Raw genomic sequence first — 23,689 nt, forward strand, 5'->3', positions numbered from 1 at the left:
GCGCCTGTAAAGCGCTTGAAAGAAGCCTCATCCGCAATCCCAATGTGAAAGCCCAAGTGCTTTAAGAGCCCTTTCACACTGCCAGCGCCCGAAAAACACTGGTAAAACACCGCTTAAACTAGCAGCGCTTTACCAGCGTTTTTCTAGCGCTAGCGGGGCGCTTTTAACCCCCGCTAGTGGCCAAATAAAGGGTTAAAAGCACCCACAAAGCACTGCTGCCAAACGCGCTTGGCAGGCATTTTTCGGGCGTTTTGCAGGCGCTTCCCATTGATTTCATGACTTCCACTTCTCCTTGACCAACCCACATATCTCTCTACCAAATCTCCTGAAAGAATTTGACCATTCGAGTAGTCTCAAATATGAAAATTAACGACTCCAAATCCGAGGCGATGGGAATAGCCCTGCCCTCTCCCCTTGGTTGCACTCTACAGCTCAACTTCAACTTTAAATGGACGTCTTCAGCTTTGAAGTACCTGGGCATCAATATCCCCCTGAAACGGATACATTTAGGATGAACTTTCCACCCCTGCTCAGTGCAGTTCCGTGCCCTATTAGACAAATGGAATAGAGGTCTACATTCCTGGTTCGGCCAATGTAACATCATAAAAATGAGCATCTTACCAAAGTTTCTGTACCTCTTCCAGACTTTACCCACTGCCATCCCCTCAACCTCATCAAGTCAATACTCTTTTTACCAAGTTAATCTGGGCACACAAACCCCCTAGGATCGGTAGGTGCTTTCTGATGCTACCTAAACTCTATGGAGGGGTGGTGGCCCCAGACATGCTTAAATATTACCAAGCAGCCCACTGATTGACTGGTGCAGACATAAAGATCTAAAGCTGTGGATGCACATAAAACAGCAGTTTAGTCCCGTTCCCCTGCACAGGGCGCCATGGTGCTTAACCTCCCTACTTGCTTCCCTCAAGTCGCACCCAACCATAAGACCCACTCTATGAGTTGGCCATATGGCATGTATGAAACCAGAGCTTTCCTCTGCCCACTCTCCGCTGTTTCCCGTAATGGGAAACCCCGGATTCCCTCTAGGTGTAGAACAGGACCCGTTTCAAAATCTCCTGGGGAGCAACTGCTTTCTCCCACTTTCTAATGGCTAACATTTGGCACACGATCTCTCAATTGATGCAACCGGATGGTCAGTTTCGATTATCTTTCTGGCAGGCGCTTCAACTTCAGCATTTCTTCCACACATTGGGCCCCCCTACTCATATTGGGAGTCAGCTGACTCTTTTTGAATCTTACTGTGAAGACACAGACCCTCTCCCCTGCACCCTGCCTAAGATGTATGCCTTGCTTATATCCCCACCAGACGACTTTATCATGCCAAGTTTTGGCACATGGGAAAGGGATCTTGCTAGGGCCTTCACAGCTGTCCAGCGTCAAAACATCATCCACCTTTGCATGAAATCATCCAGCTGTACGCGTACACAGGAATACAACTATAAAATATTGACCCGCTGGTATCTCACCCCATCAGTCTTGAGTAAATGTTTTCCAAAGACTTTGGAGCGTTGCTGGAGATGTGGAGACAAGAGGGGAACACTCCTTCACGTTCAAAGCTTCAACAGTACTGGTTGGAAGTACAGAGGATCTCCCAACAATTCACGGTCTTCCCTATCCCATGAAAGGGGGTCGGTTAGTGTGGGGTGGCGGGCTCAATCAGCAGGGGGATGTCTGTGGTCAGGTCTGTCTGCTGCCGCCACTGATCAGGATTCTGAAAGATCTGCTGAGCTAGAGCTTATCATCCCACCAGCCTTAGTCCTGGCTTGGACATCCATCCAAGAACCTGCCATCCCTCTGCGCAAGACTTTTGTACCCACAGATTTACAGTAAATAACAAATTACTTCACTGGGGCCACTGAAAGTTTTTAGGCCATTCTGAGTTCCACAGAACCTTTGCCTTCCTCTCCCACCACTACTGGTGCCCGGGCCTTCATACGGTTTTGAAGGAGTATGTGAAAGTATGTTCAATCTGTGCCTATACTGAATATCCAACCCTGTTCCCTAAGATCCCTAGTGCCATGATGCTATGGACTTCATTAAGGACCTGCCTCCCTTTCAGGCTGTACTGTGATCTGGGTGGTCGTAGACCAATTCTTCAAGATTGCAGGTTTTGTACCTTTCCTGTCACTGCCTTCAGATGCTTTCTTGGCTCTGGTCTTTATTCAGAAGATTTTCAAACTCAATGGTATGCCCACTTCCTTTGCGTCCAAATAGGGGCTCACAATTCTGGATGGGGCCTCTGTAAATCCTGTGTAAATATTACATCTGGGGGCCAGCTGCAAGAACCCAGAAGAGACAGCAGCCCCCTGTTGATGCACTGTAGTGCAAGCACTATAGAGTACCCTGAGACCTCCTGGGATGCATAATGCATGCGTTATTTTTTACTAAGGCAAGAACTCAAGAAGTGTGAGGAAGGTCCCCAAAAAAGGTATTAAAATTGATCTAAATGCACTGATTTGTTTCCCCTAACAGCTAACCATCAACAGACGGCCTGAATGATAACTATGAAAGTTGCTTGTGCTATCAACTGAACCATCAAGCCATCAAATGGCTGGTGTCATAGCTGATCACGTGTGCAATACCATGACAACTGCAGATAAGAGGCTAAGATGGCAGATTGTTTTTGACTGTAAAGGAGAGTTTAGTTCTGCATTAAATTAAAAACGAAATAAATAAATATAATACATTTCTATCTGTGAAAGAGGATGAGAGTATTAGTGGAATGATGAAAAGTGTGTGGCAGAATGAAGGTCCCCTTTAATGAAGGAGTCGATGACCTGAAGAGTTTTGGAAACTATCAGTCTTAGCTCCAAGTGGACTGATAACTGAGAGATTAGCAGTCATGTGATCACTCAGTTCTTGGGCTTAGAGCCAATGGGGGACAGATGCAGCATCACAGCTATGCTGCAGCCATACAGGTGAGTATGTTTGTTTTTTGCATTGCCACACTTCTGCTTTAATTAAGAAACTGTCTTTCTTTCCTTGAGCTGCCTATAGATGAGTAATTTAGTTTTTTTGTTCAGAAAGCGGAAACAGATTTCTGCATCTACACAAATGAAATGAATGGAGGTATCCCTTCCACTGAGACAATTTATTCAGACAGCAGGGACCTGTGATGTCAGAATACACTGACTTATTGGCTGCAGCCGCTGATTGACAAATGTTTTCCAACTTGTTTATTTGACAGGAATCGATCTAACAATTAACTTTTGGAGAGTGCAGACACACACAGGGATCAAAAATGTGTCTGGTCCTTGCTGAATTTTGATCACTCTATAGCCAGCTTTAACCATTTCAACAACGGGCACTTTCACCCCCTTTCTGCCCAGGCCAATTCTTAGATTTCAGCGCGCTCACATTTTGTATGACAATTGCTCAGGCATGCAACACTGTACCCAAATTAAAATGTTATGATTTTTTTAGATAGAGATTTTGTTTGGTGGCATTTAATTACCATTGGATTTTTAATTTTTCACTAAATAACCAAAAAAAGACCAACACATTTGAGGAAGAAAAAAAGTTTTTCTTAGTTTCTGTTATAGAATTTTGCAAATAAGTAACTTTTCTTCTTCACTGATATGTGCTGATGAGGCTGCACTGATGGGCATAACTGGTAAGCTGCAATGATGAGGAGGCACTGATTGGCAGTACTGATAAGATGCACTAATGAGACTGCACTCACAATCAGGGCACTGATTATCAGTGTAAATAATGTACTCACTGTGCCTCTCACAGATCAGCTCTTTTTTCCTCAAATGCTGCCTCTGTGTGAGGAGAGGAGAGTCGATAATTGACAAGTCTGTTTACATTGTGACCATTTTGACAGCTGTGATTTCATACAGCTGATCACATGGTAAAGAGCTGCTGTGATTGTCCATTTACCCTAATTTGAGATCTGCTGTGCCCAAGGCACACAGCAGTCACAAAGCGTGTGAGTGGGAGGAACGTCCATCCAGAGAGCCACACTGTAGCCATATAATGGCTATAGCCCAGGCAGCAAGTGCTGATCATACATAGTTCAATTTCTTTCAATTACCGAGTGGGTTGAGTGAAAACGTAACCGATTCCCCAATTTCACACAATCAAAGTGGATGGGGGAATCTTCAGCTGTCAGAATACACTGATCAGCACTGCAGCGCAGATCAAACTAAAGTTTTCCAGCAAGCTCATTCATGAGCAGTTGATCAGTAGTCCGACTGCTCTTAAAGTGGTGGTAAACCCATCAATTTAACAGTTTAAAAAACAGTTATAGTCCCGGCATGCTGGGAAGGTTAACTGTCAAATTTGCTTGTGCTCTCAACCAAACTCAAACCATCCAATGGCTGGTGTCATAACTGATCAGCAGCATCATGGCAGTTGAGGATCAAACAGAGGAGGGTTTACTGCCACTTTAACCCTGGAAGGATTTGCCCCCTTAAAGAACAGGCCATTTTTTGCGTTGTGGCACTGCGCCACTTTAACTGACAATTGCGCGGTCGTGCAATTTTGAAAAAGAAAAATATTTTTTTTTTTTACTTTTTGCTATAATACATACCCCAAAAAAAAAAATTCTTCATCAGTTTAGGCCGATATATATTCGTCTATATAGTTTTGGTAAAAAAAAATAAAAAATTATAAAAAATTGCAATAGGCGTATATTGATTGGTTTGCGCAAAACATAATGCGTCCATAAGCTATGGGATAGATTTAGGGACTTTTATTTATTTTTTTATTCTTTTTACTGTTAATGGTGGAAATCTACAATTTTTAGCAGGACTGCGACACTGCAGCAGATAAATCTTACCCCAAATGGCACTTTTTGGGGACCATTGACATTATTACATTGATCAGTGCTATAAAAATGCAGTGATCAATGTAAAAATGACACTGGCAGGGAAGGGGTTAACAGTAGGGGCGATCAAGGGGTTAACTGTGTTCCCTGGGTGTGGTCTAACTGTAGGGGGGATGAGCTGACAGGGACATGACAGAGATTACTGTTCCTGATCACTGGGAACAGTAGATCTCTGTCATGTCTCCTGTCAGAATGGGGATCCGCCTTGTTTACAAAGGCAGATCCCCATTCTGCCTCTGTACTAGGCGAATGCGGGTTGCCTGTGGACATCAAGTCTGCCCATTTGTGTAGGCCCACTATCGCGCTTGTGCGTACTGACATACGGCTAGGGCAATTAGCTCAGGAGAACCAACCTGCCACCGTATAATGATGGCGGTTGGTCGGCTAGTGGTTAAACAGGACTGGCCATAGATGGATCGGAATTCAGCTGGTCTCTGGTCCATCTATGGCTAACTTTAATGCCGCATACACACGATCAAACTATCCGGCGGAAAAGACAATCCGCCTGTGTGTGGGCTCTGGCGGACTTTTTTTACCCAAAAGTCCGGCGGACTTAGAAAGTAGTTTTGACTCTCGAGTCCAGCAGACAATCCGGTCGTGTGTGTGCTAGTCCGCCGGACTTTTGAAATAAACGGACTTTCTAGCGAACGGAGGAAAGTCTGTTCATTTTGAACGCGGCTCCAGGTAACCGGGACTATTGAAGGAAGTCAATGTCGGCGCCTACAGCAGCGAGATTGACACGTCGCTGGCCCCGTCACCTGGTATGTACTTAAAGGGGAAGCCCTACGCCAAAAAAACGGCTTGGGGGTCCCCCCTGGGTTCATATCAGACCCTTATCCGAGCACGCAGCCCGGCTGGTCAGGAAAGGGGGTGGGGGCAAGCGAGCGCCCCCCCCCAAGCCGTACCAGGCCGTGTGCTCTCAACAAGGGGCCATGCGGCCCCCCCACCCGAAAGCACCTTGTCCCCATGTTGATGAGGACAAGGGCCTCTTCCCGAAAACCCTGGCTGTTGGTTGTCGGGGTCTGCGGGCGGGGGGCTTATCGGAATCCGGGAGCCCCCTTTAATAAGGGGCCCCTAGATCCCGGCCCCCCACCCTATGTGAATCAGTATTGGGGTACCATTTACCCCTACCCATTCACCTGTGAAAAAAAAATGTAAAAATAAAACACAACCCACAAGGGTTTAAAATAATTTATTGCACAGCTCCGGGGTCTTCTTCCATCTTGGGGGGTCTTCTCGCCGGACTCCTCCTCCTGGATGGTCTGATCAGGTCCACCTGAAAAAACTGACAGGCGGACCTTATCGGACAAACCGTGTGAAAGGGTCCTAATAGCTGTCCCTGATTCCCATCTCAAAAAGTTGTGAGGTATGCCTAATACCCCCTACACACAAGCAAACATTCCGCCAGCAAAAGTCTGATGAGAGATTTTGGTCGGAAATTGCGACCGTGTGTATTCTCCATCGGACTTTTGCTGGCGGAACTCCAGCCAGCAAAAGATTGAGAGCATGTTCTCTATTTTTCGGTTGGAAAAAGTTCCCATCAGAAATTCCGATCATCTGTACCAATTCCGATGCGCAAAATTCCTACGCATGCTCGGAAACAATTTGATGTATGCTCGGAAGCACTGAACTTATTTTTCTTGGCTCATCGTAGTGTTGTACGTCACCACGTTCTTGCTGGTCGAAAGTTCAGAGAACTTTTGTGTGATCGTGTGTATGCAAGCCAAGCTTGAGCGGAATTCTGCTTCACACTGGGGAGCGTGTTAGCGCTAAAGCGTTTTAGCAGTGCTTTAGCACTAAGTGGCGCTTTTTGGCCACTAGTGGGGCGTTTTTAAACCCAAAGAAGGGTTTAACCACTTAACGACCAGCGCACGACGATGTACGTCCTATTTTTGAAGAGGGATATCTCGGTAACGGCAGCAGCTGCTGCCACAACCGAGATATCCATCTCTTCAGGTGCCGGTCATCTGTACGATAATGGTGGTCTCCGCGGCGGATTCGCCATGAGATCACCACTATCGGTGGCGGGAGAGGTGCCACCCCCCCTCCCGCACCTTCTGCCGCTTACCGGAGCCGTCGGTAGCGGCGGAGGCGATCAGGTCCTTTTGCTAGCTGGGTATGGAGACGAGTGAGGCTAAGATGGCCTCCACTCGTCTCTATACCATACCGTCAAAACGTCACTTCCGCCCATGCCTCTTAAAGGTATATATTTTTTAAATGTCATTTTTTTTGTTGTTGCATTTTAGTCCAAATATGAGTTTGAGGACTTTTTGACCCCAGATCTCATATTTAAGAGGACCTGTCATGCTTTTTTCTATTACAAGGGATGTTTACATTCCTTGTAATAGGAATAAAAGTGATCAATTTTTTTTTTTTTAAAACAGTGTCAAAATAAATAAAATCAATTAAAATAAATAAGAAAAAAAAAGTTTTTAAAAACACCCCGTCACGGCGAGCTTGCGCACAGAAGCGAGCGCATACGTGAGTAGCCCCTGCATATGAAAACGGTGGTCAAACCACACATGTGAGGTATCGCCGCGATCGGTAGAGCGAGAGCAATAATTCTAGCCCTAGACCTCCTCTGTAACGCAAAAAATGCAACCTGTAGAATTTTTTAAATGACGCTTATGGAGATTTTTGAGGTTAAAAGTTTGACGCCATTCCACGAGCGGGCGCAATTTTGAAGCGTGACATGTTGGGTATCAATTTACTCGGCGTACCATTATCTTTCACAATATTAAAAAAATTGGGCTAATTTTACTGTTGTCTTATTTTTTTATTCAAAAAAGTTAATTTTTTCCAAAAAAAGTGCGCTTGTAAGACCGCTGCGCAAATACGGTGTGAAAAAAAGTATTTCAATGACTGCCATTTTATTCTCTAGGGCAGTGATGGCGAACCTTGGCACCCCAGATGTTTTGGAACTACATTTCCCATGATGCTCAACCACACTGAAGATTGCATCAGCATCATGGGAAATGTCGTTTGAAAACATCTGGGGTGCCAAGGTTCGCCATCACTGCGCTTGTAAGACCGCTGCACAAATACGGTGTGAAAAAAAGTATTTCAATGACTGCCATTTTATTCTCTGGGGCAGTGATGGCGAACCTTGGCACCCCAGATGTTTTGGAACTACATTTCCCATGATGCTCCACCACACTGAAGATTGCATCAGCATCATGGGAAATGTCGTTTGAAAACATCTGGGGTGCCAAGGTTCGCCATCACTGCTCTAGGGTGTTAGAAAAAAAACAATATAAAATGTTTGGGGGTTCTAAGTAATTTTCTAGCAAAAAAAAAGTTTTAAACATGTAAACACCAAATCTGAAAAAGGGGCCTGGTCCTTAAGTGGTTAAAAACCCCGGTGATAGGGCACTTCTGAAGCACTTTTCAGGTGCTTTGGAAGCGATGCCCATTCATTCCAATGGGCAGGGTGTTTAGGTAGAGCTGTATACAGATGCTGCTTGCAGGACTTTTCCTTATGCCCCGCAAGCACACCACCCCAGTGTGAAAAACCACACTGAAATCAATTGGAGGCGCTATTTAGAGGCTATTTCTAGCACTAAGTCGCCTGAAAACCTCCTCAGCGTGAAAGTGGTCTTATATAAGCCCTTTATTGATCACTTGTATACTAAACTGATTGGCTCAGCAGCACTGCAACTACTTTTCTTCCAAGACAGTAAAAGACATTATACATATCTTCTGTACAATGGGGGAAAGACTCTCTATCTCAAACATAGCAACTTGTACAGTACACCCACACAAGCCCCCGTGTGTATTCTTTGGTTCCGGGCGTCACTAGTTCCCAGTCGGAAGCGTATTCGGGTTGCACACCGGTTGTCTTCCTGTACAGCAGCTGTGGGGAGCCGTGTTGTGGTACGGGCTGGCGAAGAGAAGCTCGGGGTGACGTCACCAGTCCGGGGTTCCGCTCAGACGTGTTGCTGCCGGTTGAGGTTTGATGGCGGGGAATTTCTGGCAGAGCTCTCACTAGTGAGTAGTGACGGGGGGGGAGACTGAGGAGAACTTCTCTCCTAGAACTAGAAGCTGTGCTCAGTATCATGTGTGTTCTTCTCAGGCCCCATAATATCACCTAGTGCACTGGGTACCACACACACTGCTCCACATCATCTCTACCTGAACACAGTCCTCTGAGCTCAGCTCTTAGGCCTCTTTTACATGGGTGGTCAGGGGTTGATTGAGTTGCCAGTTTCTGCCCACTTACCGTCCAGCCGCAGAGTGCAGTTCGCACGCTTTGTATCCCAGCAAATTGAATGTGAGGTGGCACCGGCTGTCAAAGATAACTCAAGTCAATGGGACTGCGACACTAGCAGCCGTTGGACTTGTGGTGGCGGCTTATTAGTCCCGTTGAAAACTGTCATTCAAAAAAAAAAAAAAAAAAAAAAGCTAGGACAGCCCTCTAAACTCCTCCATAGCATCTGCAAACCGTGATCTGGACCACTTTTCAGTTACAAGTCTGAACTTAGGTGTCCGTTTATAAAAGGGAGAGAAGCCGAGGTCCTGATGATCGCAGATTATCTCTCGTGTGCCAATTTATGTAGATGAGGTGAGGAGCAGAAAACACGTTCGCTTATTATCACAGCACACACCCTGCCGTTGTTCACTTTTAGCCCTGGTTCACATTGCAGCGATTTGACATGCCAAATCGGCGGCCATTGCTGCCAATGGCACCGTCCAAATCGGTACGACACCGCACGATTCCCTAAAAGTTGTTTCTGTGCTACTTCGGGGGGGCGATTTCAATAGACATCTGTGCAGAAACCCGCAGAGATGTCTCTGAAAGTGCCCCCCAAAGTCGGGACTGACATGTGGGAATGAAATTGTGCGAGTTCAGCTGAACTCACACAATTTCATTCCCGCTGTCACTGTGAACCAGGGCTAACAGATTATTGTTATAATACAGGTGTGTGTGTATATGTTTGGGGGGTGCTAAGTAATTTTCTATCAGAAAATACTGATTTTAACTTGTAAACAACAAGGGCAGAAAAAGGTTTAATCTTTAAAGCGGTGTTCCACCCAAAAATGGACCTTCCGCTTTAAGTACTGGTGACCCCCTGACATGCCACATTTGGCATGTCATTTTTTGGGGGGGGCAGCGGGTACCCTGTTTTTAGAGGCACTCAGTTCCCACTTCCTTGCCTGGCGCCGCGGCACCGGAAGGAAGTTCACCTCGCACTCCTCCCTGCAGACTTCTGGGACACGTCATAGGTCCCAGAAGATTGCCCAGCCATTCAGTGGGGCTCATGCATGCACGGTATGCGCCCAGCTATGAGGCCACAGCTGCGTGCCCACAGTTACAATCCGGCGCCGGGGAGAGGAGTGAAGGCTTCATATGCCCACATCACTGGATCGTGGGACAGGTGAGTGTCCGATTATTAAAAGTCAGCAGCTACATTGTTTGTAGCTGTTGACTTTTGGGTGGAACTCTGCTTTAAGTGGTTAAACTGACCTCGTTTACAGACCGAAGTTCATTCCTTTGATTTAAAAGAACTAGAAGATATCTTGTTTATAGTTTTCACCCAGCGCTGACAATGTTGATAAACATTTGCCGTTTTTTTTTTTTTTTCCTTTTCTTTGACAGCTCTGATTGAATGGAGAACATCTCTGCACTTACATGAATGAATCGTGTAAATCCGGCATAGAGATCATGAGGGGGGTTGACTCGAGATTGTGATTTTTTTAAAAAATTTTTTAAACAATTAATTGTGCAGCTCTACTGGTTATATATATACATATACATATACATACACACTCACCGACCCACCCCTTTATTAGGTACACCTGTTCAATTGCTTGATAACACAAATTGCTAATTAGCCAATCACATGGCAGCAACTTAATGCATTTAGGCATCTAGACATGGTGAAGACAACTTGCTGAAGTTAAAACTGAGCAACAGAATGTAGAAGAAAGGGGATTTAAGGGACTTTGAAAGTGGCATGGTTGTTGATGCCAGATGGGCTGGTCTGAGTATTTAAAAAAACTGCTGATCTACTGGGATTTTCACACACAACCATCTCTAGGATTTACAGAGAATGGTCAGAAAAAGAGAAAAAATCCAGTGAGCGGCAGTCGTGTGGATGAAAATGCCTTGTTGATTTCAGAGGACAGACTGGTTTGAGGTGATAAAAAGGCAACAGTAACTCAACCATTTGTTACGACCAAGGTATGCAGAATACCATCTCTGAGCGCACAATACATCGAACCTTGATTCAGATGGGCTACAGCAGCAGAAGACCACTCTGGGTGTCACTCCTGTCAGCTAAGAACAGGAAACTGAGGCTACAATTCGCACAGGCTCACTAAAATTGGACAATAGAAGATTGGAAACACGTTTGCTTGGTCTGATGAGTCTCGCTTTCAGCTGTGATATTCAGATGGTGGGGTCGGAATTTCGCGTAAACAATATGAAAGCATGGATCTATCCTACCTTGTATCAATGGTTCCTACTGGTGGAGGTGGTGTAATGGTGTGGGGGGATATTTTCCTGCCACACTTTGGGCCTCTTAGCACCAATTGAGCATTGTTTAAACACCACGGCCTGCCTGAGTATTGTTGCTGACCATGTCCATCCCTTTATGACTACAGTGTACCCATCTTCTGATGGATACTTCCAGCAGGATAATGCACTGTGTCACAAAGCTCAAATCATCTCAAACCGGTTTCTTGAACACGAGAAGGAGTTTACTGTACTCCATTGGCCTCCACAGTCGCCAGATCTCAATCCAATAAAGCACCTTTGGGATGTGGTGGAACGGGAGATTCACATTATGGATGTGCAGCCAACAAATCTCCAGCAACTGCGTGATGCTATGATGTCACTATGGACCAAAATCTCTGGGGAACGTTCCCTACACCTTGTTGAATCTGTGCCATGAAGAATTAAAGCGGGAGTCCACCGGGACTCCGCGCTTTTTTTTTTTTTTTAAAGCCAGCAGCTACAAATACTGCAGCTGCTGACTTTTAAAATAGCGACACTTACCTGTCCAGCGTGCCCGCGATGTCGTCACCCGAAGCCGATCTCTGGATCGTCTCTCGAGTGCTGCCGCCGCCATCATGGGTATGGGAATCAGGAAATGGAGCCTTTCGGCTTCATTTCCCGGTTCCCTACTGGGCATGCGCGAGTCGCGCTGTGCAATAAGGACGGTCCCCGCTGCCTCTGGGATCTGTGTGTTTCCCAGCAGGCAGCGGGGCACTTGCGGAAAGGGGCGGGCACTTGCGGAAAGGGGCGTAATCTACGCCCCTTTCCGCAGAGAGCTATCCCGGAAGTGGGTGCAGAATACCTGTACTGTACAGGTATCTGCACCCCCCTCCCCCCTGAAAGGTGCCAATTGTGGCGCCGGAGGGGGGGGAGGGTTCCGATGAACGGAAGGTCCACTTTAGGGTGGACCTCCGCTTTAAGGCAGTTCTGAAGGAAAAAGGGGGACCAACCCGGTACTAGCAAGGTGTACTTAATAAAATGGCCGGTGAGTGTATATTATACTGTATTATCCTTTAAGCCCCATTCACATCTGAGCATGGCAGAATCATGCAATTCTAAATTGCACTAAAAAATTGTCAAAATACACAGCATACTTTTGGGTACCTTTTTATTGTTAATGGCACCCAAAATGTGGTTAGCGGAAATGCGTTTTGCCACATATTGTGTCATTTGTCAAATGTGCATTGAAAAATCGCACCAATATTCCCATTGTGTACTTTCTTGGGTACGGCTTTAGAAATAATGGGTACTGCAGCAACAACCAACTGGGACTGGAGAGATCACAAAACAAATGCACATATTTGCCAGCACACCATGGATCGATAAATAATGTCCAAAACTTTTATTGAACAATGATAACATCACAGGAAGCAGTGCAAGTTTTTGGAGCCTCGCAGGACCCCTTCTTCGGGCATGTGATGTCACATTCTCAATGCAGGGGTCCTGTGCAGGTCCAAAACATTGCACTGCTTCCTGTGATGTTATCATTGTTCAATAAAAGTTTTGGACATTATTTATCGATCCATGGTGTGCTGGCAAATATGTGCATTTGATTCGAAAAAACGCACCATGCTCCATGCCCAAAAAAGGTTCAATTTGGCATTTTGAGGCTTTTTTTTAATGCATATATTGTTGCAGTTTTCTAAAGCCGCATACACACGTAGCCGTCTGTCCGACGTACTTAGTCTGGCGGACTTCCCGCCAGACTGTCTGTCGGACTTTCCGAACGGGCTACTTGCCCACACACGGCACTTTTTGAGCGGACTAATACGGCGTACTAAGTCCGCCGTACTATCCGCCCTACTTTTGAAATGAACGGACCCGCCCACACACGCGGAGGAAAGTCCACTCATTTCGAGCGGGTCTCCAGGTAGGCGGGGCCCGCGAAGGAGACGTCGCTGGCCCCGCCGCCTGGTATGGACTTAAAGGGGAACCCCAACGCCAAAAAAAAACGGCGTGGGGGTCCCCCCCAAGTCCACAACAGACCCTTGTCCGAGCACGCTACCCGGCCGGCCAGGAAAGGGGGGGCGAGCGAGCGCCCCCCCCCTCCTGAGCCGTACCAGGCCGCGTGCCCTCAACATGGGGGGTGCCCACCCCAAAGCACCTTGTCCCCATGTTGATGAGGACAAGGGCCTCTTCCCGACAACCCTGGTCGTGGGTCTGCGGGCGGGGGGCTTATCAGAATCCGGGAGCCCCCTTTAATAAGGGGGCCCCGGATACCGTCCCCCCACCCTATGTGAATGAGTATGGGGTACAATGTACCCCTACCCATTCACCTGTAAAATAAAAGTACAAAAAAAACACAACACATGAGATAAAATACTTTATTGCACAGCTCCGGGGGTCTTCCGTCTTCGGGGGTCTTCTCGCCGGACTCCTCCGCTATCTTCTTGTAGCTCTTTTGCTAGCGGAGGAGTCCGGCTTTCTTCCTCGCCGCCGGCCTCTTCTTCCGACTTCGGGGGTCTTGTCCCCCTCTTCGGTTCTTCTGCTGGGCCACCGCGCCTTCTTCTAGCTCTTTTACAGGCGGTGGCCCGGTCTTCTGTCGTCGCCGCCGCCTTCCGTTCTTCTCTTCTTCTTCTTCAGATGTTGCCTCGCCGAGTCCTCCGCTCACAATGACAGGGAACGGGCACGCGGCGACTTATATAGGGACAAGGGGCGGGGTCTTCGGTGGATGTCACATGGGTTCATGTCACATGGCGAAAGTCCCAGCATCCTCCGGGACTGTGACATCGTAAGGGTGCGGGGTCACCATGTGACATGAACCCATGTGACATCCACCGAAGACCCCACCCCTTGTCCCTATATAAGTCGCCGCGTGCCCGTTCCCTGTCATTGTGAGCGGAGGACTCGGCGAGGCAACATCTGAAGAAGAAGAACGGAAGGCGGCGGCGACAGAAGACCGGGCCCTTGTCCTCATCAACATGGGGACAAGGTGCTTTGGGGTGGGGGGGCGCGCGGCACCCCTTCCCCAAAGGCACCCCCCCATGTTGAGGGCACGTGGACTGGTACGGCTCAGGAGGGGGGGGCGCTCGCCCCCCCCTTTCCTGGCCGGCCGGGTAGCGTGCTCGGACAAGGGTCTGTTGTGGACTTGGGGGGGGGGGGGGGGGGGACCCCCACGCCGATTTTTTTTTCGGCGTTGGGGTTCCCCTTTAAGTCCATACCAGGCGGCGGGGCCAGCGACGTCTCCTTCGCGGGCCCCGCCTACCTGGAGACCCGCTTGAAATGAGCGGATTTTTCTCCGGGCGGGAAAAGTCCGCTCATTTCAAAAGTACGGCGGACTGGCCGGATTGTCCGCCGAAATGCGAGTCCGGCGGGAAGATTGGAGTGCAACACGGCATTCTAAGTCCGCTGTACTTTCGGGTCAAAAAAGTATGCCGGAGGCTACACACGGGGGGATTGTCCGGCGGACTTGAGTTTGCCGGACTTTTCCACCCGCTTGTTTGATCGTGTGTACGCGACATAATGCTGCGTACACACGACCGGACTTTCCAGCAGACTAGGTCAGACGGTCTTCCCGACAGACCTTCGGTGGCATTCCGATGGACTTTCCAAATGAACAGACTTGTCCACACACAATCACACCAAAGTCTGACAGATTTGTACGACCGGACTAGAATAAGGAAGTTCATAGCCAGTAGCCAATAGCTGCCCTAGCGTCGGTTTTTGTCTGTTGGACTAGCATACAGACGAGCGGATTTCTCCATAGGAACTGGGTCCGGCGGAAGAATTTGAAACATGTTCTATTTCTAAAGTCCGTCAGATTTTTGGACAGCAAATGTCCGATGGAGCCCACACACGATCGAATAATCCGTCGGACCTTTGCTGTCAAAGTCAGATTGTGTGTACGCAGAATTACACACACTTTAGCACTTTTTTCAACAGATTTTGGCGTGTCTTTTAAAACATGCAAAAAATTGCATTTTTGTGCTGATATGCATTACAAACCACACCAAAATGCGTGTTAAAGTAGCCTGTGGCAAAATGCATATTAAAGCAGCAAAATGTTTAGGAAAGCGCCAAAATGCATGTTTATAAAAAATCAGCCCATGTGTGCATCTGTTCTACAAAAGTCGGTCTCACAAATGGCTTCCGTTGAACGGGCATGCCGGAAGACCAGCATTCAACCCTCATCCGATCAGCGCTGGCAGCCAGCACTGATCGTTGTGGGGGTGGGATGCAGTCCCCCTGTCAGAACACAAAGGCACCACGGGGTTAGTGTGGCAATCTCTGGGGGTTTTTTGTTCAGCCTGCTGGGTTGAACGCAAAAAAAAAAAAAAAATATATATATATATATATATATATATATATATATATATATATATATATATATTATTCTAGTGTGCACCAGGCTTTACAGTGTATTTTTTATTTTTTTCCCCCCAAGAATAAACATATATTGCAGCTTTCCAGTCCTTATGGTGGTCATATAGACTTTGATTAAATTATTTCTTTTCTGATCGATCTCTCCAATAGAATTAAGTGATCTATAGCATGCAACCTTTTCAACTGATATGCCACACAAGCAGGATTTGGCTTTAGTTTCGTAGTTGGAAGATATGATTGCAGGTTATCCATGACATGTCTGTCTTCATCGTGCAGTCTCCTAATCTGATGGAAATATGATCAAATTCATGACAGAGCATCTCAGTGCTGCTGATTGACGCAGAATGACTAATCATTTTCCACCAACAAATTAAATTAAATAGGATCAAAAGTCAGAGGAGATGTTCTGGCTGTTCAACTGTTTTCTGTTTCGAATTGCACATCAATCAGATAGAATTGAAGCGTGTATGGCCACCATTTAATGTGGTAGCTCATTTTGTTTCCTTTTTCAGGCTTTCTTCCTTTTATTTTTACCCTCTGATCCTGCCACTTCCTGGTCTTAGGGTGACAACACTCACTAAGCCTGCATTCACACTAGTGTAACGCAGAATCATGTGATATTTTTTTTTGTGCACAATACATAAAAGGTTGAAAGCCATGTGTGGCACTTGTGGTGTCGTTTTGATACGCTTGAGGTGCCATTAACAATAAATAAGAATTACGTAAGGATACGCAAAAAGAGCAAGGGGATCCTTTTTCTTGTGAACAAAGGTGTTCTGACAGTTTTGGCAGAATGTGTGCAATAGTTTAACCACTTTCAGACCGGACCATTTTGCTGGTCAATGACCAGAGGTCTTTTTACAATTTGGCACTGCGCTGCTTTAACTGGTAATTGCGCGGTCATGCAATGTTATACCCAAACAAAATTTGCGTCCTTTTTTTCCCACGAATAGAGCTTTCTTTTAAAGGTATTTGACTGACTGCGATTTTTATTTTTTGAGATATAAACGTAAAAAGACCGCAAATTTTGAAAAAAAATTATATTTTCTACTTTTTGTTATTGGAAAAATCCAATAAACTCAATTTTAGTCATACATTTAGGCCAAAATGCATTCAGCCACATGTCTTTGGTAAAAAAAAAGTCAATAACTGTATATTTATTGGTTTGCGCAAAAGTTGTCACATCTACAAACTAAGGTACGTTTTCTGGAATTTACGCAGCTTTTAGTTTACGACTGCCTATCTCATTTCTTGAGGTGCTAAAATGGCAGGGCAGTACAAAACCCCCCCAAATGACCCCATTTTGGAAAGTAGACACCCTAAGGAAATTGGTAAGTGGCATGTTGAGCCCATTGAATATTTTATTTTTTTGCCTCAAGCGATTGAATAATGACAAAAAAATATATATATTTTTTTTTTTACACAAAGTTGTCACTAAATGATATATTGCTCACACATGCCATGGTTATATGTGGAATTGTACCCCAAAATACATTCTGCTGCTTCTCCTGAGTACGGGTATACCACATGTGGTCGACTTTTTGGAAGCCTAGCCGCGTACGGGGCCCCGAAAACCAAGCACCGCCTTCAGGCTTTCTAAGGGCATACATTTGTAATTTCACTCCTCACTACCTATCACAGTTTTGAAGGCCATAAAATGCCAAGATGGCACAAAACACCCACAAATGACCCCATTTTAGAAAGTAGACACCCCAAGCTATTTGCTGAGAGGCATGTTGAGTCCATGGAATACCGTATATACTCGAGTATAGGCCGACCCGAATATAAGCCGAGGCCCCCAATTTACCCCCAAAAAACTGGGAAACCTATTGACTCGTGTATAAGCCGAGGGTGAGATATGCCTGTCCATCCCTGTGTGTGTGTCCATCCATCCATCCATCCCTGTGTGTGTGTGTGTCCATCCATCCCTGTGTGTGTGTGTGTCCATCCATCCATCCATCCCTGTGTGTGTGTGTGTCCATCCATCCATCCATCCCTGTGTGTGTGTGTGTCCATCCATCCATCCATCCATCCCTGTGTGTGTGTATGTGTGTGTGTGTGTGTGTGTGTGTGTGTGGCCTTGTGTGTCCAGCCTACCTGTGTCCCGAGCGTCCGTCCGGTCCCGAGCCTCCGTCCGGTCCCGTCCCGTCCCGAGCCTCCGTCCGGTCCCGTCCCGTGCCTCCGTCCGGTCCCGTCCCGTCCCGAGACTCCGTCCCGTCCCGTCCCGAGCCGAGCCTCCGTCCGGTCCCGTCCCAGGATCACCGCTCTTCGTCGGCGCCCATTCCCCTGTTCAAATGCCGCGCCTCCCTGTCTGTGATAGGCGGAACACAATTTCCCAGCAGCCTGTGTTCCGCCTATCACGGACATCGTCTCATCCTCGTCCGTAGTACGAAGATGAGACGATGTCCGTGATAGGCGGAACACAGGCTGCTGGGAAATTCAGTGTTCCGCCTATCACAGGCGAAGGCGGAGCCGGAGGCGCGGCTTTTGAATTATAGAATGGCCGCTGTCTGTCTGCTCGACACGCTGATCGAGCAGGCAGACAGCGATGACTCGAGTATAAGCCGAGGGGGGCACTTTCAGCCTCAAAAAAGAGGCTGAAAATCTCGGCTTATACTCGAGTATATACGGTATTTTATATTTTGCCACAAGTTGCGGGAATATTACAAACTTTTTTATTTTTTTTTTTTTATTTTTTTTTCACAAAGTTGTCACTAAATGATATATTGCTCACACATGCTATGGGCATATGTGAAATGACACCCCAAAATAAATTCTGCTACTTCTCCTGAGTACGGGAATACCACATGTGTGGGATTTTTTGGGAGCCTACGGGGCCCCGAAAACCAAGCACTGCCTTCAGGATTTCTAAGGGTGTAAATTTTTGATTTTACTCCTCACTACCTATCGCAGTTTTGAAGGCCATAAAATGCCAAGATGGCACAAACCCCCCCCCCCCCCCCCAAATGACCCCATTTTGGAAAGTAGACACCCCTAAATTTAGGGGTACACTAGTGAGACTCGCAGGTAAAAAAGCACCTAGGCTGTCAGCGACTGTATCAAAACGCTACAAACAAAAATGTTAGCGATCGCAGGGATCAGGCCTGGCTCTGCGAACGCTGCAGTTATGTGTGTTGTGTTTTGTAAGTGACAGTGATCGATCGATACTGCACTTGGGTGGGCTGGGCTGGGCTTGGCGGAGGGGCTAAACGCAGGTGCTAGTAGGTATCTGGGCTGATCCCGCTAACAATGCGTTTTGGGAAACCTAAACTGCTGGCGACGCTAATATAGATCTGATCAGATACTATATTACTAAGGGAGGTGTATGCTTTGCGCGTGGGTGTTAGCAGGACTGGCACTAACCTGACGCTGCCTGGGGCGACGCAGACCTTATCTGACCCTCAAACTTATATCACCCGCCGGGTGATCAGGGGGTTAGGTAATAAATAGCGGGTGCCCTGAAACTATAAAAAAATAACTAACCAACCAGCGTCACCTGTAACAGTTATATGGTGATCACTGGTGAAAGGGTTAACTAGGGGGCAATCAGGGGGCTTTATGCGGTAGTATATGGGGGTCCCTGGCGCTATAAAAAGCTGCGGCGAACCTAAATACCTACCTGCCTAACTAGCGTCACCTGTGACACTAATACAGCGATCAGAAAAACGATCGCTTATTAGGCTGGGTTCACACTGGAGCGATGCGGGAATGCCACGAATCCGCGGCGGGTTCCCGCATCACACTGCCCTATGCGAACTGCTGGGAGTGTCAGTGAAATGTTAATGACACCCCCAGATCAGTTCGCATATCGCAGTGCGATCTGCAAACTCGGACAGGAATCGGATCGCATGGTGTGAACACCCATGCGATCCGATTCTGCTGCGGACCAAAAAAAGGGTCCCATGCGAGTTTGCGGCGGGTGTGATGCGAATTCAGCCATACTATCTGTATGGCTGAACTCGCATCGCACAGAGATCGGATGTGATTTGCACCTCAGTGCGGTGCGAATCACATCCGTTCTCATAAACCGCTGCAATGTGAGCCCAGCCTTAGTGACACTGGCGACGGGGGGTGATCACGGGGTTAGACCTTTATTGGGGGGGTTAGGGGGGTACCCTAGAACTAAAGGGGGCTAACCCTAACTGCCCTAACAGTTATTACAGTCACAAAAGACACCAATGCAAAAAAAAAAAATGAAATTGGTGTCACTGTGACTGGGGGTGCAGGGGTGATCGGGGGGGGGGGGGGGGGTGAGAGTGTGCCTGGCATGTTCTACTGTATTGTGTAGTGTTGGTGCAACTCACCGATCCTCTCTCCTCGGTGCCGGAACGAAAAATACCGACACAGAGGAGAGATTACATCACTTCCTCTGCCTGTGTTTACATTACAGGAGAGGAAGTGATGTCACGCTTCACTTCCATTTGTCAGGAGCGATCGCGAGGGGGTGGCCATGAACGAATGGCCGCCCCCTAATCCCGGATCGCTCCTGAACGGATTCCGACCGCCGCTGGCACCGGGGGGGGCCCGATCGGGCCCCCCACCCGCGGGAAGGCAGGGACGTACAGGTACGCCCATATGCCTGCCCGTGCCATTCTGTCGACGTACATCGTCGTGCGGCGGTCGGCAACTGGTTAAAGTGTATGCAAACCCCAAATATATCGTTCAGTGTGTTTAGCATCTTGACTCATTGTATAAAGTTTTCCAAACCTTTTCACTGCCACCAATGTAAGGATTACAATGGCGGTAACTCCAATATATAGAGCCCTTTCACACTGAGCCGCGTCGGAGGTAAAACGCTGCTATTTTTAGCAGTGCTTTACTGTCATTTTTGTGGCACTATTTGGCCGCCAGCGGGGTGCTTTTAACCCCCACTAGCGGCCGAAAAAGGGTTAAAACCGACCGCAAAGCACTACTACAATGGCATTTTGCTGGCAGTTTGGCGACGCTGCCCTCTGATTTCAATGGGCAGGGGCGCTTCAGGAGCAGTGAGTTCATTGCTCCTAACGTGCTACAAAGAAGCTGCTGGCAGGACTTTTTCTAACGCGCTACTCCAGTGTGAAAGCCCTCGGGCTTTCACACTGGTGTGAATTGAGCTGTTGTTTCAGGGCCCTTTTGCAGGCGCTATTTTTAACGCTATAGCACCTGCAAAGCGCCTCAGTGTGAAAGGGGTCTTAAACCAACACTATAGCGGCATTTTAACTTAATAATACAATGCAACACTTACAAATGTGATTCGCAGTGTGGTGCGAATCACATGCGATCTTGCTCAGTGCACTAGTGTGAACCCAGCCTCAGTGTTGTCAATCTCCACAACAGTAAAATGAAGAAAAAAAAAAAAAGTTTAATAAAAAAAAAATGAAGTCTCTGGCTATATTTAAAGGCAATGATGGTGACCTGTAAAAAGTGCTACTTATAAACAGTTTAGGGCACCTTACTTTCTCGTAGTTTCATAATTTTATGGCTTGACATGGTACAGTGCATCCGGAAAGTATTCACAGCGCTTCAGTTTTTACACTTTTGTTATGATACTTATTCCAAAATACATTTAATTCATTATTTTCCTCAAAATTTGAGAAACAGTACCCCATAGTGACAACATGAAAAGTTTGTTTGATATCTTTGCAAATGTATTAAAAATAAAAAAAAATCGCATGTACATAAGTATTCACAGCCTTTGCCATGACACTCAAAATTGAGCTCAGGTGTATCATGTTTCCCACTGATCATTCTTAAGATGTTTCTACAAATTGATTGGAGTCCACCTGTGGTAAATTCAGTTGATTGGACATGATTTGGAAAAGCACATACCTGTCCATAAAAGGTCCCACAGTTAACAGTGCATGTCAGAACACAAACCAAGCCATGAAGTCCAGGGAATTGTCTGTAGACCTCAGACAGGAACGTATCGAGGCACAGATCTAGGGAAGGGTACAGAAACATTTCTGCAGCATTGAAGGTCCCAACGAGCACAGTGGCCTCCATCATCTGTAAATGGAAGAAGTATGGAACCACCAGGACTCTTCCTGGAGCGGGCGGCCCCGCCAAACTGAGCTATTAGGAGAGAAGGGCCTTTGTCAAGGAGGTGACCAAGAACCCGATGGTCTCTCTGTGGAGAGAGGATGACCTTCTAGAAGAACAACCATCTCTGCAGCACTCCACCAATTGGGCTTATATGGTAGAGTGCCCAGTTGGAAGCCACTCCTCAGTTAAAGGCACATGACAGCCCGCCTGGAGTTTTGCCAGAAGGCACCTGAAGGACTCTCGGAATATGAGAAACAAAATTCTCTGGTCTGATGAAACAAAGATTGAACTCTTTGGCCTGAATGACAAGTGTCATGTCTGGAGGAAACCAGGAACACAGCTCATCGCTTGGCCAATACTATCCCTACAGTGAAGCATGGTGGTGGCAGCATCATGCTGTGGGGATATTTTTCAGTGACAGGAACTGGGAGACTAGTCAGGATTGAGGGAAAGATGAATGCAGAAATGTACAAAGACATGGTGAAAACCTGCTCTAGAATGCTCTGGACCTCAGACTGGGGCGAAGGTTCATCTTCCAACAGGACAACAACCCTAAGCACATAGCCAAGATAACAAAGGAGTAGCTACGGGACAACTCTGTGAATGTCATTGTCTGGCACATACTTGAACCAGATTGAACATCTCTGGAGAGATCTGAAAATGGCTGTGCACCAATGCTCCCCATCCATCCTGATGGAGCTTGAGAGGTCCTGCAAAAAAGAAAGGGGGAAACTGCCCAAAAATAGGTGTGCCAAGCTTGTGGCATCATACTCAACAAGACTGTAATTGGTGCCAAAGGTGCTTCAACAAAGTTTTGAACAAAGGTTGTGAATACTCATGTACATGGTGTTTATGAGCGATGTCATGACATCCCATCCAGGCGAGAAGCGCCCCCATCCCTTCCTAACCAATACTTTGACTTACGGTTCACTGGGCTTATGAGACTAGGAACATGTGGGGGATTTGCTTTATGTAAGAAATCTAATACACTCCACACTTTTTTTTTTTTTTTCAATTCATACCACTGCATGGTATTGTTTTCCTTGTATTGTATTTTATACATATATGGATGTCATACAACTAAGAACACTAACACACTCAGATATACTTAAACATCTAGACTAAGGCTGAGTTTGCAGTCAGGAGTCCAGTGCATTTCTGTACAACTTTTTGCCCAAATTTACACCTGAACCTGACCCAAAAAACGCACAAGACCCTTTTGAAAACTGTACCACGGTCGATCTGGACATATGTGAACCAGCTCCATTGAGAGCTGGTCACATTCACAGTTAAAAACTGTGCAAATATGTGAACCCAGCCTCAATCTGGCTGTGTGATGCTATACACCTGCATAACTTGATCTTTTGCTAACACATTCCAATGTTTCGACTGTATAATTTGTCTCTATAAGCTCTGTAACACATGGAATGTATCTATTCACTTATGTGTATGACAAATAAAATCGCTTTAAGAAGTCAGTGTGTTATGCTGTGCCCCTTTGCCTTGCAAACAATTTATCAGCAAGCAGGATGCTAATGTGACAATGTGAGCCGCAGATGCTTTCCTATAGCCATAATATACATCCCATATATAATGCAGCTTTGTGTAAATTTTTTTTTTTTAGTTTACAATGGATTTTGGATAAACAGGATTTATTAAAGGAGCGCCAAAAAGACCTGAAATTCCTAACAGAAGAAGAGTATTGGAAGCTGCAGATATTTTTCACAAACGGTAAGCAGTATGTGTCTATCGTAAGCATGTTTAGCGTTAATACAAATGTAACTGAATCCAGAGGGTGTAGATATGGTGAGGCAGTGGGAGGCACTGTTTCAGTAAGCTGTTGAACCAAGTAATGGAATGAAGGGACGTTGAGAAGGATATTCGCAAGCAGCCAATTTAATGGAATTTTTCTTTTCTTTCTTTTACCTGTTCCAATATTGTCCACTCAGACTGCAGAAGCAATATCAGGAAATCGGGGAATATAAATTATTTTTGAC

General features: G+C 46.5%; 1 protein-coding gene across 3 annotated transcripts in view; it reads left to right on the forward strand.

The window, feature by feature from the left end:
- The first annotated feature begins 8,662 nt into the window (after positions 1 to 8,662).
- The window catches only part of CCNC (cyclin C), a 33,882-nt gene continuing 18,855 nt past the window's right edge, over positions 8,663 to 23,689 (forward strand). For 2 of the 3 annotated variants that reach the window (XM_077487199.1, XM_077487198.1), the window contains exons 1-2: positions 8,663 to 8,839; positions 23,317 to 23,423. In XM_077487199.1, coding sequence (XP_077343325.1) covers positions 8,808 to 8,839; positions 23,317 to 23,423 — 139 coding nt within the window. In that variant the 5' untranslated portion in view covers positions 8,663 to 8,807. The remainder of the gene's footprint in view (positions 8,840 to 23,316; positions 23,424 to 23,689) is intronic. The other variant, XM_077487197.1, reaches the window with a different exon arrangement.

This window comes from Lithobates pipiens, unplaced genomic scaffold, assembly GCF_037356315.1.
Source record: "Lithobates pipiens isolate NorthernLeopardFrog02 unplaced genomic scaffold, aLitPip1_a1.2 Scaffold_18, whole genome shotgun sequence".
Taxonomy (NCBI): Eukaryota; Metazoa; Chordata; class Amphibia; order Anura; family Ranidae; genus Lithobates; species Lithobates pipiens.